Raw genomic sequence first — 18,845 nt, 5'->3', positions numbered from 1 at the left:
AATACGTAAAACTTGACAGGGAAGTGCAATTTGAAATGTGTCTTTCTGGAATTTCTGATTGCAAGGTTCTGAGCAAATTCACCCAAGCTGGACTTTTCTTGTTTTCCGCTTTGGGTGCTCTTCTGGGTCCCCAAGCACAATCAGTTTTTGCCTGCTGGGTAGCTGTGTCCTGGCAGGGCCTGTCCTTTCCCCTCTCCGTAATCCCACCCCCAGGCCCTGTGCCTCGCATTGAGCACACCCATTTCCAGCCGCTTTTCCAAAATGAAGGGAGTCGGCCTGATTCTCAGGACCCGACTCAGCCTTTTCACCCCAGGAGGGTGAATGAGGACAGATGGATTCAGTGTGGGCCTGGGGGCTCAGTGCCCCAGGAGACAGCCTGGTGAGAGGGCGAAGCCCAAGGCTAGGCATCAGAATGCTGGTTCTAAACGCAGCTGGACCTTCACCTTGCTGTGTGGCCTTGGCTACAGCATCCTCCGCCCTGGCCCCCCGTTTCCACATCTGTGTGAGAGGTTGAACTGGCCCTGCTGGAGATGACTTCCAGCTCAAAGACCCCGAGGTGTATTTGTCTGTGAGCTCTCGGTCCACACACAGGGATCAGAGGATTAAAAATGGAGTTCGTCCCTCTGTTAGAAGTATTGTTTAGAATCTGCGGCAACATATTTGCCTAATGATTCATCGTGGACCATAGATGCAGGGCAGTCCCTCCCAGTCTCCACCCCTGACCCCTTCTCAGATTCATTAAATCCACCAGAACAAAGTGCTCCCTCCTTAGTGCTCTCGTCCTGCTTTGTCCATAATCATACTTACTGAACAACAAGGAAAGCAAAGAAAGCCACAGGTGTGTGTGGCTACCACCCCTTAACTCTTCCCACACCCCCAAAACAGATGCTCCCAACGGGATCCAGCCCTCTCAAACCCACTCCAGGCAGCACTACCAGCCAATCCGAGTGCCGTCCTGACTCCCCACACAGGACCACAGCTCTTTATGAGGACTGTGCTATTGAGTTCTTTGGGTAAGAAACTGTGTCTCGGGCATCTCTGTGTTCCTCACCTGGAGCTCAGCGTTGGCCCATAGCACGTGCTCAAAGAGCACCTGCTGGATGGACATCGGACCTGTTCCGGTCTTTGGGCTGCCTGCCGCTCTAACAAGTTGGAGTCAGAAGTAGTCACAGGTGAGCTGCCAGTACCCACCCGGAGCAGGAGCCCAGAGCCCGGGCCTCCCCTGGGGCCCACCATCACAGTACCTTGTCTTTGACACTGTGGTCACAGCCAGAGCCCACAAGGAAGTCCAGAGCATCCAGCTGCCCGTGCTCGGCGGCCAGGTGAAACGCTGTCCTTCCCAGCTGTCCGGGAAGAGAAGACAGCGAAGCTTTGTGCCCTGCCCACCTGGCCTCTATTCCCTCAACCACTCTGGGCTTGCAGTGGCCTCTCCTGCCCCAGCCACTCCCGGCTCCCCTCACCCCACACACCCTGCCTGGAAAGCCCAGACATGACTTCCCAACAAGGCCCTACTAGGGGGTCCCTCCCCACTGAAATCTCCCTGTGGCTGCCTGCCACCTACTGAATAAGGAAGAGTCCGCAGCAGGGGGGTAAAGATTTCCATGAGGGACCCCAACAACCCCTTTCCACCTCTAAAGCTCTAGCAATGCTCTCTCTGCCGTTTGTAACGCCCTCCTGCTTTCTCTAACTTTACCGATCTAATTCAGTTCATTCACCGCATGCTACCTCCTCCCAGAAGCAGAAAGCAGTGGCTCCCTTCTCTAACTTCTCCCTTGTCTAACCCATCCGTCATTATCAGAAGGAACTGACCATGCTTCTGTCAGTTCCTTCTGATAATGACGGATGGGTTAGACAAGGGAGAAGTTAGAGAAGGGAGCCACTGCTTTCTGCTCATCTGAGCCCTATGCCCCTCCCAAACCAGTAGCTCCTTGAGGCGGGGTCCAGCCTGCACTAGCCATAGCTCAAAGGACACACCCAAAGAATGGGCACAAGCGACCCCAGGAGCCCCAAGCTCAGTGGAAAGGACATCCTTGACGCCACACTCACCTTGTCAGCACGGTCCAGGGCCACATCCTCCAGGTCTTCCATTATGAATGCCAGCACCTGCACGTGGCCTTTTTGGGCTGCGCAGTGCAGTAAGGTGAGGCCGTCCTGGAAACAAGCCCAGGGTGGCCCCTGCAGTCTGCAGGGGAGGCCCTTCTCACACACTGTGAGGAAGGCGGTCTCTTGCCCCAGAAGCAACTTAAGTGAGGGAGGTTTGCAAATCTGCTCACGGCCCAGAGCCTCTACCCTGGCCTTGCACTACAGCTAGAGATTATTTAAAGCACTGCCTTCCAAACAGACCGCAACAGTCAGCAGGTCACAAAAACCAACGAACGATGTTTTACGTCCTGACATCGGTTTGGAGCACACAGGACTAGCATTTGTCAAATCTCAGAGAATATAAATTTAAGATTCGTGTATTTCACTGCAGGTAAAAAAATCCAACCCTCTTTACTGGCATGTTTGCGGAAGTAAAGATAAGTATCCTAATGTCTGTAATTTATTCTTAAGCACATCAAAAATTTATAAAGAGCCCTGGCTGGTGTAGCTCAGTGGATTGAGCTCGGGCCTGCGAACCACACGATCGCGGTTCGATTCCCAGTCAGGGCATATGCCTGGGTTGCAGGCCAGTTCCCGGCCCCTGGCAGGGGATACATAAGAGGCAACCATACATTGATATTTCTCTCTCTCTCTCTCCTTCCCTTCCACTCTAAGATAAATAAATAAAATCATTAAAAAAATAAAAATAAAAATAAAAAAATTTATAAAGAACTCTAAAAACTCACCAATGAGAAATTAAACAACACAATTAAAAAGTAATTTGGAAATGAAAGAAGACAATATGGCAGAAAAATAAGCACATGAAAAGATATGTGACATCAGTTAGTCGCTACTGAAATGCAAATTAAAGCCACAAAGAGTTTCTAACAATGGATAACGGAGAGGGAGAACGCCCACATTGCAGTGGGGAAACCTGGCTGACACTGCTTTAACCAAGTGACCAAGAGCAATATTATGATTTATAACAAGAAATATATATTTAGTTTTTGTCCATGTTCCTGGAACAAGGCTCCTAAAACCTGCGGAAAAAGGTGTCTTTTGTTACGTTAATGAGACTGGGAAAGCCCGCCCCCCAGGTACCTAAGGATGTGGGCTGGTTGCCTGGGCAACCAACCTTGATTAGAAGGCTGAAACTTTCAGTCCCACCCCCTGACCTGTAGGAAAGGACAGAAGGTTGAATCAAGCACCAGTGGCCAAGGATTGCATCAATCATGTCTATGTAAGGAAGCCTCCCCACCCACACCCACCCCTGGGGGGCGGGGAAGAGGGAGTTTGGAGTTTCCGGGTTGGTAAACCAGACTGCATCTCTGTGCTGGGCTCCAAGCTCTATGAGGACAAGCAGCTCCTTTGCTCCGGATCTGATCCTGTGAATTTCTTCATCTGGCTAGGGATGATTTACATCCTTTAATATCCTTTGTAATAAACTAGTAATTGAGTAGTAAATGAGCATCCTGAGTTCTGGGAGCCACTCTATCAAATACTTTGGACCTGGGGAGGGGTTAGTGGGAAGCCCAGATAACGACCCGGACTTGGGATCGGCATCTGAAGCTGTCTCTGGGTAGAAGGTGTCAGAACTGAGTTAAATTTGCGGGACACCAGGTCAGTGTCTGTGGAGAACTGAGTTAGTTACCGGGTGGCATGGAAAAAACACACATGGAGGAATTGGTGTCAGACTTGGATCAAAGTAACAGGCCAGTGACAAATCATGCTGAGGCTGGGGGACACAGATGTGAACAGAACAAGGACAATGGGCTAGGTACAGAAGGTCACCAGAGCAAAAAGCTCCAGGTGCCTAGCAATGGACGAACTTGGGAAAACAAGGACCTTGTCTCCAGGGTCACCTTCCCCTACTAGCATATTGCATGATCTTTTATATGACTCGTGAGCTTTCCTCCCCTGGCATGTCACTAGTCACGTGGTAGACCCCTGTAGAGGAAGAAGGAGGGGCAGAAGAATAGCCTCACGGAACCCCCATGCAAGCCCTCGCATGACTCCCCCAAGCATTGACCCCTCGGGATAACATCTCAGTTGTGTTCCAGCTCCAGGCCCAGAAAAACAGCAAAACCAGACAAGTGGGCAGACCTCAGCACCGGCTGCACTGACTAATGAGCCTCTGCACTGCACTGACCAATCAGTGGAAACCACTACCCTGAAAGGACACACCTGGCAAGCTCATGAATATTCTGTTGAGATCCTCCCCTGGAACCGCCCCTAAAATCTCCACCCTTAAAAGCCTTTAGGATGCGGACCCAGGGTGCTCTCCCTTGGGGAGCATGCCCTAACCTCGTCCTTTTCCCAGGCCGGGTACCGTCACTCTTTTCTCTCCTAAGCTCCCAGGGCCCCCTCCTTTTGCCTCTGTTCTAAACAAACTTTATCTTACACTGTAAGTCTTGGCTCTGAGTTCTTTCCTCATGAGAACTCAAGTACTGAGCTTGCTGAACCAAGGTGTGGGTGACCCCACCCATCTAACTTAACACCTGGCTTTCTCGCCGCTGCAGCGTCATATGCCCCCTGAGAGCAGGAGGCGAGAAAGGCACTTGACCGCTGTTCTTCTTCCCGAGATTCTACCGCCCCAATCTAATCACCAAACATCAGACAAACCAAAATGAAGGACATTCTATAAAATACTTGACCAATACTCTTCAAAAGTGTCAGAGTTGTAAAACACAAGGAAAGACAGAAATTGTCACAAGATTAGAGGAGATGAGGGAGCAAAGATGACTAAATGCACTGTAGAATATTAATGAGAAGACTAATGAAATTTTAATGCCGTCTCTAATTTAGTAAACCTTTAAATATCACCGATGACTTGGCAAAGGCAGCCAGGGAAAGAGAAAGCTTCCGGCTGAGCAGACAGGAATAACCAACAGTCTTGGGGCCCAACCCACGGCAGCCCTTCTGAAGGTGAGATGAGAACCTCAGGGGAGGACCCGGACAAGCAATAGAAAGTAGGACTGGGCGCACTGTTTGCAAAGATGGCCACAGCTATTCCTTACTCTTGGAAACACCCTGAGTGATGGGACCATACTACTTCTGTCAAGAAGGGGAGCCCAATGTTCTCCTCCCCCCAAATCTAGGCTGGTTATGATGGATTTTGAACAATAGAATGTGGTGGGCACAGTATCATGTGACTTTCTTGCCTTGGCCTCAAGAGACCAAGCCACTTCCCCCCTTGCATTCATTCGTCATTGAAAGAAATGCTAAATTTTAAGGCAGAAGTTAGTGAAAAACAGTTCTTTTCCCTGTCCAAATCCCTGGATCCCTGGATTAGAAGGACCCAGGCTGAGAACCCCTGCCTGGCGGCACTGGGCCAAGATGTTTGCACTTCCTTTAGAACCACGGTGCAGGGATCGCAGGCACTCTGACTGTGGCTGGCCGGGCCCTCCTCGCTCAAACCACAGCCCACACGTCTGAGCAGCGAGGGACTGCTTCCCTGCCACCCCAGGCTGCCACTGCTGCTGCGCCTGAGACTTTATACACAGCACTGCACTGCTCCTCCCACAGCTCAGAGGAGGGTCCTAGCATCCCCCTTTCCAAAGGGGAAAACTGAGACTGGGGTTGGGGGGGGGTGTAAAGTAACAAACCCAAGGTCCCAGGGTTTGGTAACTGGTGCTTTCTTCCTACCCCTCCACCCTGAGCACGAAGGAGGCAGGGCCCTTGGGGAGTCGGGAGGAGGCCCTTTGCCCTGTCATTTAATCTTCCTGCCACCCTCTGAGGGTGTTACTTGTGCTTGTCTTCTGGGAATAAGCAGGCTGGTCAGACAACTGGTGTCTGTCCCGACATCCAGAGTGGTGGAGGACAGTGTACAGTGTTGATGGAAGAGGCACCTCAAGCCCTTCTCTCGGTGCCAGTGGAAGCAGAGAGGGCCCCAGCTTCACCGGGTTGAACTCAGCTGGTTTTTCAGGAGGCAAGCTGGGGCAGGCGGAGGCATGTGGGGGACCAAAGGGGGCAGCAATGGGGCAGGTGGCAGAGGTGGGGGCAGACCTGTGCAGTTGGGGGGCAGGGGGAAGAGCCGGGGCGGGGACAGTGGGTCAAGCGGGCTGCCAGCTGGGGCCTTACCTTATTCTCACAGTGGATCTTGGCTCCCGAGTTAACCAGGATCTGAAGAATCTGTAAGTGGCCGAACCAGGCAGACAGGAGAATCGCATTCATCCCAAACTAGGGGGGAGGACAGGGGGGAGGAGGGGAGGAGGGTGTGAGGAGGCATGGCTGCAGTGTGAGATTATACCACGTAAGGGGCCATAAGTGCCACCAGGCCAAGGAGCTCCCAGCTTCAGGAATTGAAAGTCCAGGAAATTTTTTAAAAACGGAGGGTGGCCCTGGTTGGCGTAGCTCAGTGGATTGAGCGTGAGCCTGTGAACCAAAAGGTCGAGGTTTGATTCCCAGTCAGGGCACATGCCTGGGTTGCAGGCCAGTTCCCTGCAGGGGACACACAAGAGGCAACCATACATTGATATTTCTCTCCCTCTCCTTCCCTTCCCTTCTAAAGATAAATAAATAAAATCTTAAGGAAAAAAACAGAGGCTGATGTACTATAGTGGATTTCTGCAGGGTGGGGAGGGCGCTAAATAAAACTCAGTGAAACAGATACTATCTGCTGTCACCATCATCTCATACGGAGGGACCGTTTCAACACACAAAAAAATTGAAAGGAGCCAATCTCAGAACATACTCTTTGCAAATACAGTTTTCACAAAAACTGCATTACATTGCTTTTATTCTCTGATTTCCTGTGATGGGTGAAAACCACCTCCTGGGCTGGCGTTTGAGAACTGGCTATTTAAATCTCCCACAGAACATCCTTTAGGCTGATGGAGCAAGAGAGCCCACGTGCCAGGACAGCACCTCGCCACCCACCGCACCAGACGGCCACCGTGAGAGAGCCCCTCCCTACGCTCTGCTTCGATCTGCATCCCCGTGCTTTCCGCCCCACCGGCCCTTTGAGGCAACTGAGGACGTGCTGGGGCCTCCGTCTGATGGCGGCCCAGCGCGTTTGCAGGGTGCTCTTCCTCAACACCTGCAGCGTGCTCCAGGGGCATCAGAGCCCCTTCACTGACCTCGGTCCTCATGGGGTCCTGCCTCTGGGGGCAGCCCTCGCCCCACTTCCTCTGAGTCTTCCCCGCTCTGTGAAGAGCGCCCCTAAGCCTCCAAACTCACCTCCCAGGTGCATCGACAGCGAGCCGCCCTCCGTGGTGATTTTTCGCTCTCCTTCCCTGGCTGTGGTGGTACCAAGCCAGGTCTGAACAGAACAGAGGCCTAACGGACCATCGCCACTTTGGGCCCAGAGACTGTGCTGTTTTCCCTCAGTGTTGGGCACCCCAAGGTGTGTCTGTAAGTCAGGTGTTGTTCATAGGCCAGAAATGTGGCTCTAGTCCCCCAGCAAGGCCCAGGGCCTGTTATACACAGAATGAGCCCACAGTGGGGCCTCATTCTGATATCAGTGCCAAAGAATCTCCCCACAAGCAGAAGGAGAAAGGCGCCCCAGTCCAGCTGGGACCAAAGATGCGAACCCCACCTCATGAAGAACCACTGTGTCGGTCAGTGTCCCCCTACTCTGCTCCCACGCCAGCACGCTCCAAGCTCCTAGGTCCTCGGGCAGCACGCAGAGGACGGGGCTGGCCGGCTCCAAGTCCTGAATCAGTCTCAGTCTCAGTCTGGACCTGGACAGGGTGAGGGGCATCCCAGAGCCTGTATGGAACTCCCTGGTCACAGCTGCCTCCCCACTGGCTCCACGGGAAGGGGTGACAGGAAAGGGGGTCTTCATAGCTGGCACCGGGACTCCTCTTAGGTACCGTGTTTACATAAAGGCTTTGACAAGTGGTTGGGGTGAGAGGTGAAACCCAGCAGGCACCGGAACACCCAAAGCAAGTTTCACAGCTCTCCTTTAGAAATGGGCAAGAACTGGGGGGAGGGGTGACAGAAGACAAGGGCAGGACTGAAGGAGGACGCGGGGGCGCAGGTTGGGCTGGGGGAGTGGAGGCTGAGCCCACGACAAGGGAAGCACCAAAGGACTTTAAAGAACAGGAATGTAAAAGAGGATTTTAAGATTTTTACATTGTCTTCATGTAAATCCCCTCCATCCCTTATTTTGGACGGCCTGCCCCACACCAAAAGCCTTGTGTGCGGGTCTCCGTGGAAGTCAGGAAGAGGAGCTGGGATCCACGTTAGGGGGGATGCCAGGGTAGAGACATTTATTTTTTAAATGATTGGCATTATATTATTGTTTCAGGTGCTCCACCCCGTGATTAGACATTTATGTAACTCACAAAGCCACCACTCCGATAAATCTAGTACCTACTGACACCGTGCATACAAAGTGGGGCAAAAGCAGGTTTACAGTTGTGAGTATGCAAAACACAGAGTTTATTACATTATTATTTACTAATTATTGCATTCTTTTCCATGCAACTGTAAACCTACTTTTGCCCCACCCTGTAGTTATTATAATATTATTTTTTAAATATTTTATGTATTTATTTTAGAGAGATGGGAAGGGAGGGAGAGAGGGAGAGAAACATCGCCTGGTTGCCTCTTGCAGGCCTCGAACTGGGGACCTGGGACAGACACGTGTGCTCTGATTGGGAATCAAACCAGCAACCTTTTGGTTCCTAGGCTGGCACTCAGTCTACTGCGCCACATCAGCCAGGACAGTTATTACAGTATCGTTAACTATATTCCCTATGCTGTAATTTCTATCCCCATGACTATTCTGTAACAACTAATTTGTACTTAACTGCTTCACCTTTTTCACCCACCCTCCCAACCTCCTTCCCATCTGTCAACCTTCCAAATGTTCTTTGTATCTACAAGAGACAAAGGGGATTTTTTGCAAAATTTAAGAGGACAGCAAAAATTGAGCAGAAGCTGAAAGTAAGAGCCAGCGGTGACCACAAGAATTTAAGACCTTTCTCCTGAAATATTAGGGAAGGTGCAGGACCTGCCACAGCACCACGGGGACGGGAGCTGGCCTTAGCTAGAGCAGAGAGGCTCAGAGACCCAGCTGGACTCAGAGATCAGCCCGGGGAGAACATCAGCAACCGTGGGCTGGCTGGGCGAGGGAGGGAATGGATAAGCCTAGGGCAGAATCCTGGAGCTTGGGAATTGAAAGGGTTAAGGCTCCTGGCTGGGGGAGGAGAGTCATGCAAGCCACAGCCTGCTGCCACCCCGAACCCCAAGTGCTAGTTCCAGGCACTTCCCAGAGCAGATCCCCTGGGCCTATCACTGAAGACCAACAGCAGATTTCCCCTCTCCTGTGTCTCCTCTGCCCCCGTTACCACCAGCCTCGTTATTTTTGAAGACATATTCATTGCTATTTGCAAAGAAAACAAATTTATGGAAGCACTCTCTTACTCTTCTTCCTCACGTCTTCTTTTCTCACCCAGCCCCTCAAGGTAGGAATCACTGAGCACAGTGGCCACCGTGGGGGTCTTTGTGGGCAGAGGGCTGACCAAAGAGGGTCCGGAGTTTTATTGGGAAACTCAGATTAGGGGTCCCAACATCCCCCTTTCACAGTCACCTCTGAGCAAGGCCAGAGCAGGCGCGGGGAGGAGTGGGGAGGCAGCCTGCAACCAAGCCCTCCCCGCTGAGGGGCCTGGAAGCAGAGAGAAGCCAGGACAAAGGAAAGAATTTCCATGAATGCTACGTATCTGCCAGGAAAAGTTTATCATTTTTTTGTTTGGTTTGGGTTTGTTCATTTTTTTCTTATTGCTCTCATATATAATTTATGCCTGCTTTTTAAAAATTTTTAATTTTGTTCAGGTACAGTTTTCTGTCCTTTACCTCCATCTCAGCCCACCCTCCCCCGTCCTCTGTTTATTTTTTATTTGATCTCAAATAATTTTACTTTAATTTTACTGATGTAGTTAACAGTTTTAATTATAGATGCATTTAAAGGAATTTTCGATTATAAAGAAAAACAACTATGATAATTGTTTACACAATGATAATTATTTAAATTGCAATGTGGTATCTATGGGTTTATTTCAATATATAATTTTTAAAATTTAAATTTAGGTTCTTTTTTTAATCCCCACCTGAGGATATGTTTTATTGATTTTTTTAGAGAGGAAGGGGGAGGGAGAGAGAGAAACATCGATCTGGGGGAGGAACATTGATTGGTTGCCTCCCTTATGCATCCTGACCAGGGCTCGAACCCGAAATCTAGGTATGTGCCCTCAAACCTAAAAACTTCTGGTGTATGGGATAACTTCCCAACCAAGTGAGCCACCTGGCCAGGGCTAAATTTAGACTCTTAAATGTATCTCTGTCCAATGGCATTGTCAGATTCAGCCCTCTCCCCAGACCTGTAGAGCTAATTTTGTGGATCCCGTTACTCTTCAGGGCTCTGTTTCAGCGATATGCTGCTTGCTGATTTGTTAAGTAAGACTGTTAGTCTTTATGCAAAGTGTTGGTTAAAGAATTAGCGAGAACAGGCCCTGGCTGGTGTGGCTCAGTGGACTGAGTGCCAGCCTGTGAACCAGAGGATCGCCAGTTCATTCCCAAACAGGGCACATGCCTGGGTTGTGGGCCAGGTCCCCAGTAGGGGGCGCGCAAGAGAAAACCACACATTAATGTTTCTCTCCCTCTTTCTCCCTCCCTTTCCCTTTCTCTAAAAAGAAATAAATAAAATCTTTTTTAAAAAAGAAGAATTAGGCAGGACAAGACTGTGGCATAGCATGGGAGAATTGCCTCCTGCTGCCTTTACTAATAAGGCCTTTAATAATCCATCCAATTATCTGTTCTACAGGCCAGGTCTCTCCTTGCTCACACGATATCAGGAGGAACTGAAAAGGCTCTCTGAGAACTGAAAGGCCCCTGAAAATGGAAAGATCTTTATAACTGCAAGGACTAAGGGGGGCCAGTGCAGTGTCAAAGCCCCTAAGGGCTTAGACTTCCCGCCCATCTGAGTGTCGTCAGCCACCTGGCAAGAACAGCTGGCTCACAGACCCAGAATGAGCTCTGATGCCCCTCCCCTACCCCTAGACAGACAGATAGACATGCACACTCAGACACGCTTCCACAGGGGCCTCATACCGCATCCACGTCGTCCACAGCGGCCTCGTGCTCCAGAAGCAGCCGTACAGCTTGTTCGTGCCCTGCACCTGCGGCCCAGTGCAGGGCCACCCTGCCCACCTGCCAGGAGTGAGAGGAGCCCTGTAAGGCGCTGGCTGGCTGCCGGGCCCGACGCCCACACTCTCCCCGCCACCCGGCCAGGAGGCTGCTCTGCGACAGAAGGGCCTTTGCTGTCGCTGGTGACCAGCCCCACTCTGGCCCCCTCCTCCTCCACACAGCAGCAGCTGAAATGAATGTAGTAAAACACAAGGACCAGATCCATCTGTCCCCACCTAAAACTCTTCACAGCTCCCACTGCTCCTGGGACGAACTGCATGGCCAGGCCTTGCCTACCACTGCCTCAGAAATGCCAGCTTCCCCTCTACGTCCATTCCTGTGGCCTAGTCTCTGAGGGCCCCTGAGGGCTGGGGTTCTGTCCCCTCCTCCCCTCCAAATGGGGCTGAAGGGGCCTGACCCCTCACCTCATTCTCAGGCCACCCTGGCAGCTCATCATGGTCTCTGGCCTTGGTCACGTCTGAGCAGACCTGGGGGAAGCCAGTGTCCCTCCACAGCGTTCTGCTTGTGAGGGGACAACAACAGGAAACAACTAATTTTCTGTGTGGTGTCTCTGAGGACCAGTCATTCCTTCCTCAAGGCTTCTGCCCATGCTGTCCTCCCTGCCCAGAGCACTGTCCTTCTTCACTGGCTCCTACACAAACACCTCTTCCTCAGGACGCCTACCCTGACCCCTGGGGGCGGGCGGGCCCCTTCAACCCCCACATGCTCTCGACTTCATTGCAGTGGGAAGGAATTGTTTGTGACACTCTGTTTACTGTCAGTCTGCCCCGCCACACTATCAGCTCCAAGAAGGCAGGCATCACGTCTGCCATGGGTTCCGCTCTGTTCCTGGCACCTAGCGTGGTGCTGGCACGAGTTACCAAGCCACCATAATTACATATAGATTGAATGAATCAGTGAATGAGTGAATGAATGAATGAACAAGTCTGGCATTAGCAGCCTATCACCCAACAAGTCCATGCTTCCTTGCTGGTGCTCATCCAGAAACTGAGGCCGAGGCGCCAGTCACCAGTAACTTGCTGTGTGACCTATGATGACTTGCTGCCCTCTCTGCGCCTGCCTCAACATATAGGCAGGACTAATATTTTCTGCCCCCCTCACCTCTCCAGGGGTGAGTGAGGACCACCAGGAAACAGGCAGACAACTATCCTGAAAACCCCAGAATGCCTGTTACTAAGCACTGGGTCCCAGGCAGGGCCTGAAGACCCAGGTCACACCCCTGCTATGTCACCCCAGGAAGAGAAGCTTCTGCTGCAGTCAGAAATCCCGGGTCCAAACCTCAGCCTCTACTGACCAGATGACCAAGCTGTCATCTCCCCTAAGGTGCTTCTGACAGCCAGGGCCCCAAGGCGGGGAGATGATGCCGCCGCCGGTGGTACTTAGGATGATCCTCAGTGTCCCCCACCAGAAAGAACAGCTTTTCCCTCTGTCCCCTTCCCCAGGAGGGTTGTCAGCCCCCCCTCACCCGAAACCTTCCCTGAGGCTTGGTCAGCAGGGCTAGTCTGCCTCCCAGGCTAGTCTTTGAGTCCCCAAGGGCAACTGGGGGCCCACAGCAGCTTTACATGTTCAGTGGGCACCAAGGGCCCTCAGAGATGTGAGCTAAGTTTCTGCTTCATGCATGTGTAGTCTGTTTTGGTCTGGTCTCAGGTGGTCTCAAACTGCTGGACTTGTGACCAGAGCCAGCGTACCACCTTTGTCCCTCCAGGTGTTTGCCTCTATCAAACTACCTACCAGCCTCTTACTCTTGACCTTTGACCCCCTGATGTCCTGACTCTAACTTTTGTTCCTTGGGCATCCCTTTAGGTGGGTCCCAGGGGTTAAGACTATAAACTCCGGAATTGCAGAAGTGTGGCTCAGAATCCTTACCCTGGCCTTGGGCGAGGCCTCGGAGACCTTAAGACAATGTAGACAACGTGAGCCTCGCTCAAGTTAACCCATGCAAATGCAGGTTCCATGAACTGTCCCTCCTTGGTGGAGACATCCCCACCACGCTGTCCCCATCCTGAGCTGGAGGAGCCTGTTTACTCACCTGGTTTCTGGCCCTGACGTTGACTCTTCTCCCAATCAGCTCCTTCATCATCCCGATGTTGTTCCGGCGGGCAGCCTCATGGAGCTGCCTCTCCAGAGGGTGCACTGAGGGGGCAAAAGGGATGTGGGATGAGGGGAGTCCCCACACTGCATGTCGAGGAGCAGTGAACAGAACTTCCCAGGCCCTGAATGTTTCCTGGGCCCGGGTCTTCCAGAGGAATGGAGAGTGGAGGTGGGAAGTAAATACCTCTTCTCTGTCTCTATGTTGGGACTTCCCCAGACAAGTTGTTCTCCTTCTTTTTAACAAATTTTTATTTGTTGATTTTAGAGAGAGAGAGAGGAGAGTCAGAAAGAGTGAAAGAGGAACATCAATTTATTGTTCTACTTATTGACGCGTTCACTGATGCTTCTTGTATGTGCCCTGACTGGGGATTGAACCTACAACCTTGGCATATTGGAACGAGGCTCTAATCAACTTATCTACACAGCCAGGGCCAGTTGTTTTTCCTTCTGACTCACCACATGTGCACATGGCCAGGATTCGGCAACTCCTGAAGATGGGAGACTACAAGCAAGACCATCCACAGAGCTAAGTGTGTGCCCCTCACCCTCAGAGGTGTCCATTGATCCAGGTCTCGTGTCTTCTCCCTGGAGCTGCTCTTAGGGGGGGAGTGGAATTCAGTCCCCCTGGAGTTGATAGCTGCCTTTTTCACTGTGTTGTATAGAAAACAGCCAGGATCCACCGAGCCATCCATTGCATCAGGCCCTGCAGAGGCCAGAGGCATGTTCACCGGGCTTCTTCATTTTCATCTCTCCACCTTTTCTCCCCTCTCCCAGCTAGGGGCCCACTCGGATTTGTCTTCTCTGTGGTCTCTCTGCACACTTCTCCCCCTCATCATTGTTCCTTCACCTAAGACAGTCTCAAACTAGACAGAACCTCAGGGCTTCCCTGCCAGGCCCCTGCCATGGGCAGTGGTGGGCTTGGAGCAGGGACGTCACTCTTACTTTCACCAGGAGCCACATCAGCCTCGAGGTTGCCTTCAAAGGGCCAAAAGTAACTTTAGGACTGTATGAATGTAACTACTCCTTAACTAGGGGCAAGGAGCTTGGTGATGCTGCTGGGTAGAAATAAGGCGCTGGGCCGGATTCAGCCCATGGGCCTTGTGTTGGCCACCTGTGGCTTAGTGAGTTGGTGGCCAAGTCAGGACGAATCAGGCCTGGTGACCGCCCCCCATGCTGCTATCATCCTGACTGCTCTTAGCTTGTGAAGGTGTCAGATCTCTGGCTGGGCCTCAAGCTCCATGGGGGGCCTGGCCACACAGGACAATCTACCCATAGCTCACAGCAGGCCCAAAGCTGGGTACAGGGAGGAATCCACAAAACTCTGCTTTCATGAATGACACAAATAATCTCCAGACTAATAGATGCCCACCCCTCCTTCAAAAAGTTCAGACACACTAACACAAGGGACAGTATGCCCTGGCCCTTGGCACAGTCATCACAAGGAGGTAATCATGTGGTTTTCTTGCTGCCAAACCTACATCCTATGTGTGTGGTCCAGTGTGAATGTCCAGACCCAGCTACTATCTATCTGGGGACAGGTGGCCAGCGTCTGGCAGGGAAGGCTACGGATGCATCAAAGTAACAGATAGACCTATGCTCAGTTTGTTTTTCCTGATAAATTCTGCATGGCTTTCCAGATGTGGGAGAGGGTCCTGGGCTTCCCGAAGCCTCATAGATACAAACTGTGGATCTCAGAACTGCTACCCCCAGGGCAATCAGCTCTGGCTGAGTCACTTCCTGGCTGTATGACTTAGTTACTTAATTATCCTGTGCCTCAGTTCTCTCATATTTCAAATGGGGACATAAGTTGCTCTGCAGGGGTATTGCTAATGATTAGATATGAAACACAAAAAGCTTCTGGCATGGTGTCTGGAAAACAGTGCCATAATCATCATCACTAATATTTCTCCAAGGCAAAGGGTCAGAGATTCAACCCTGGGAGCCAAAGACCTGAAAGCGTCCAGACCTCCTTCATTCGGGGCTGACTGAACCAGCAGAGCCCCAACCAAGGAACGTACCCTCCCTACCAAACCTCCCTGTGTTATGGTCCTCCATAGCACCTCTCATCATTGGCAGATGCTATATTTACAACTTTAACTTTATTGCCTGCTTCCCCCATCACAATACAAACCCATGAGGGGAGAGATTCTTCTCTGATTTGTTAACTATTGTATTCTCAAATGCAGGCCCTGGCATTTCTCTGTCGAATGAATGAGTGACACACAAACCATTACATCTTTTCAGGGGCCTTTGAACTATAAAATGCTGCCCAGTGAAGGCTCATTAACCCCATAGAAAACCAAGTTTTAAGCTCAGATAAATTGTTACCGAACAAGGGTCGGGGGGGGGGGCAATACTTGGCCCACCGAGGGATGCCAAAAACTGCTACAGAAAACAGGGGCCCCTCCCAAGGAGGATACACTAATATCTATAGGGCTCTTCTGTCCGCCGCCAATTGGAAAGACGTCTCTCAATGCCAGAGATTTGTGAAAAGGAAACAAAATGTTTATTTAATGCTATTCAGGCCTAATGCCTTCCTTAAAATATTAAAGTCTTTAAGGGTATACACCTACACACACACACACAGCGCTCCCTTCTCCCACTGTCCCAACTCCGGGTACCGTAAATCAGGAAAAGAGCACAGGTCCGTTTTTTTCAGGTTGCTGGCACTGTGAGCTGTGTCACCTGCCTGTCCAGGCAAGATCTCCAATTAATCCAAAGTCATGTGGCACCTTTTACTGGCAAGAGTTCTTTGTACCAAGTTCCAGTCAAAGTCTCTCCTGGTTTCCAGGCCACTTGGTCAAAGGGAGCGTCTTGGAGCTGCGTGGGCCTCTTCTACCAAAGCTGCACTCCACCAAAAACGCGTCTCTTCTTCACCTGGCCGCAGGGATCTCCATTCTGGCAAAGCTGCGTGGTCTTCCCTTTCACCTGGCCAAAAGGGGGGGTCTGCACTCTGCTGAAACCGCGTGGCTCTCCCTCCTAATGGCTACAGGGGTCTACATCTTTCCAAAACAGGGTGGCTCTCCCCCTCACCTGGCCAAGAGGGGGTCTTCACTCTGCTAAAGCCACACGGCTCTCTCGCAGGCACTCTCTCAGAGAAGCAGCCCCAGTTCCAGCCTGGTTAGCCGCCACTCACTTCTCCCCTGGCCCAAAACTTGGCCACAGCTCTTTAACATATCTATGAAACCAGTTAAAGGTTATAGATATGTTAAATGACCATTCCAGAGGTTAGCTGCAAAACTGTTGCTATGCAAAACAGCTCTCAATAGCCCTGCTCCATTCTTCCCTTCCCCCAACTGACACCTTGGTGGGGGAGGTGAGGACATCTTAATATTTCCTCCAATATTCCGGTACACTTTGAGTTCTGGACACCATTCCAAATCTTTTCTGGGCCCCCCCTTGGCTGCACCCTGTATCAAAATGACAGGAGAAAAAAAAATCCCCAGGGGAAAGCAGCTTCCTGTCGATACTTTAGGGGATGGAGAAACAGCAGCTTGCAAGTGGGGTCCACATTGGTAGCTCCAGCCTTCCCCCATGCCAAAGCAGTCTGCCTTCCCTGCAGGTGAGACAATCCTTCTGGATGGACGAGTCCCTCCCTTTGAAAGATCTCAAATCTTTCCGGGAGGCACTTGGGTCCCGAGCTTTTCTTTCCTTAACCTCTTGGCTGAAAGCCGCCGTGACCCAGGCCTGGGAAAAGAGCTGGCGCTTCAGGTGTGAGCTTAGAGAAGCTGGGGTTCTAGTGGCCACACTGACACTCTCTTAGAAGCAGGATCCTGGGTTAGTCATGAGCCCCTGGGGTGGGCGGGGGCAGGTCTCGGTTTCTCCAGCTGTATAACTGGGGGACCATGAAGAAAGTGATCTGAAGAGATCTCTTCCAGCCTAGACTCCCTTCCTCTCAGAGGAAGCCTAGAGGGAGTGGTCGGTTTTGTGCTGGCAGACAGCCAGCAGTCGGAATGGGAGCCAGCAGTCCCTACAGAGCACCAGTGAGATCAAGTGTCATCTCTTCCCTCCACCGCCCCCCATGCATCCTCTCTGTGGCCACACCAAATACCCAGGCACCGCACCCTGGTCTCTAGGGCCTTTGACAGGGCTGGGCCCTTTGCGAGACTTCCACCCCACACACCCCAATGAGCCTTGCTGTGCATAGTTAAGGTCCTCATCACGTGATCCTCTCCCCCACCATGAAGAATCTGTACACTTTGAAACAGCACCTTGACAGAGCCCCTTGCCCAACCCCCATCCCAGTGAGGACACTGGCACCAGCCCTTCCACCCTTCTCCCAGCCGAAGCCTCCTAAGGCCAGCTGATGCCCATGTGGAAGCGGCTGCCTGACCTGGGGGCCCTGGCATTGGGCCCACCCCTTGAGCGAGGTTGTGGGGTGCCCTAATCCCACCGCAGTACACCATCGCTCCTCTCCTCTGGGTTTCAGTTTCCCCGTCTGGTACGGTCCCCACTCTCTGACCAGCCCCGACATGCTCGGGAGGCTGAGGCCTTCAGCTTGTCTTCCACTTAATGACTGTGTGCCCTTGGGCCATTTATTAAACCACCCCGTGCCTCGGCTTTCTCTAATGCAAAAACGGAGACAGCACTAGGTCCTATCCATTGGGCCGCTACGAAGATCAAAGAGCGTGCCTGTCCTGGCTTGGCCTGGCACACAAACTAAGTACTCAACAAAGGATCGCATTACCATCTTATTTCTAGCTAATGTCTCCGGCGCGGGGCCAGTGTGCCCTCGGCCCGGTGCGCGTTCCTCTCGCCACCACAAAGGAGCCCAAAACGGAGGTAGACACGCGTACCGTGCCAATCCCAGCCTGGGTCGCCCCCACGGGGTTCGGGGGGTGCTCCCGGCCTCTGCCCGCTCCCACCCCCCACCCCGGCCTCCCAGCGCCGCTGACTCACAGCCGTCAGTCTCCCACGACAGGTGCTCCCCCATGGCCGCCGCTCCACAGCCTTTGCGCGCTCCCGGCTCGGAGCCAGCCCGCCAGCGGCGCGTCCGCCCAGGCGGGGCGGCAGTGGAGGGGAGTGGGCTCGAACTGGGGCGGGGAGCAGCGAGAAACGGGCGGGCGGCAGCCGCACCTCCTGATCCCTCCTCCCGCCTCGGCCCCTGAGGACGAAGTCGGAGCAGCTCTGCAGCCTCTCCCGCCCCCCTCCATCCCCGGTACAGGCTGCTGGTCCCTCCTCGGGCTCCCTGGTCCTCTCCACCACTCAGCGCCTTTCACACCCATTGACCGGCAGATAGGGGCCGCTCTGGGCTCCGCAGGTCCCCCTGGGCGTGCCTCTCCCCCTAGGAGCTGCCCCAGCCTCTCGCGTCCAGTGGTGCAGGCAAGGCCTCCCGCAGGCCCCATCCTCGGGGACTTGGGGAGGCTTTTAAGGAACAGAAATGCCAGCGAGCCTGCAAACGTATGAAAAGATGGTCAGATTTCTTCGTGATGAGAAAAATACAATTTAAAATAATAATGAGATACCGCGTAAACCGATTAGGTTGACAGAAATTAGAAAGCTGAATAATGCCACATGTTGGT

General features: G+C 52.3%; 1 protein-coding gene across 1 annotated transcript in view; it reads right to left on the bottom strand.

Moving 5' to 3' along the window:
- The window catches only part of ANKDD1A (ankyrin repeat and death domain containing 1A), a 40,632-nt gene extending 22,252 nt beyond the window's left edge, over positions 1 to 18,380 (bottom strand). The window contains exons 1-6 of the mRNA XM_037054123.1: positions 18,223 to 18,380; positions 13,262 to 13,365; positions 11,137 to 11,235; positions 6,163 to 6,261; positions 2,047 to 2,151; positions 1,245 to 1,343 (exon numbers count right to left, since the gene is read on the bottom strand). Coding sequence (XP_036910018.1) covers positions 1,245 to 1,343; positions 2,047 to 2,151; positions 6,163 to 6,261; positions 11,137 to 11,235; positions 13,262 to 13,365; positions 18,223 to 18,256 — 540 coding nt within the window. The 5' untranslated portion in view covers positions 18,257 to 18,380. The remainder of the gene's footprint in view (positions 1 to 1,244; positions 1,344 to 2,046; positions 2,152 to 6,162; positions 6,262 to 11,136; positions 11,236 to 13,261; positions 13,366 to 18,222) is intronic.
- Between the last annotated feature and the right edge of the window lie 465 nt (positions 18,381 to 18,845).

Source organism: Sturnira hondurensis, unplaced genomic scaffold (genome assembly GCF_014824575.4).
Source record: "Sturnira hondurensis isolate 20B ecotype Veracruz unplaced genomic scaffold, ASM1482457v3 Scaffold0008196, whole genome shotgun sequence".
NCBI lineage: Eukaryota > Metazoa > Chordata > Mammalia > Chiroptera > Phyllostomidae > Sturnira > Sturnira hondurensis.
This window is presented reverse-complemented; position numbering and strand designations above follow the sequence as displayed.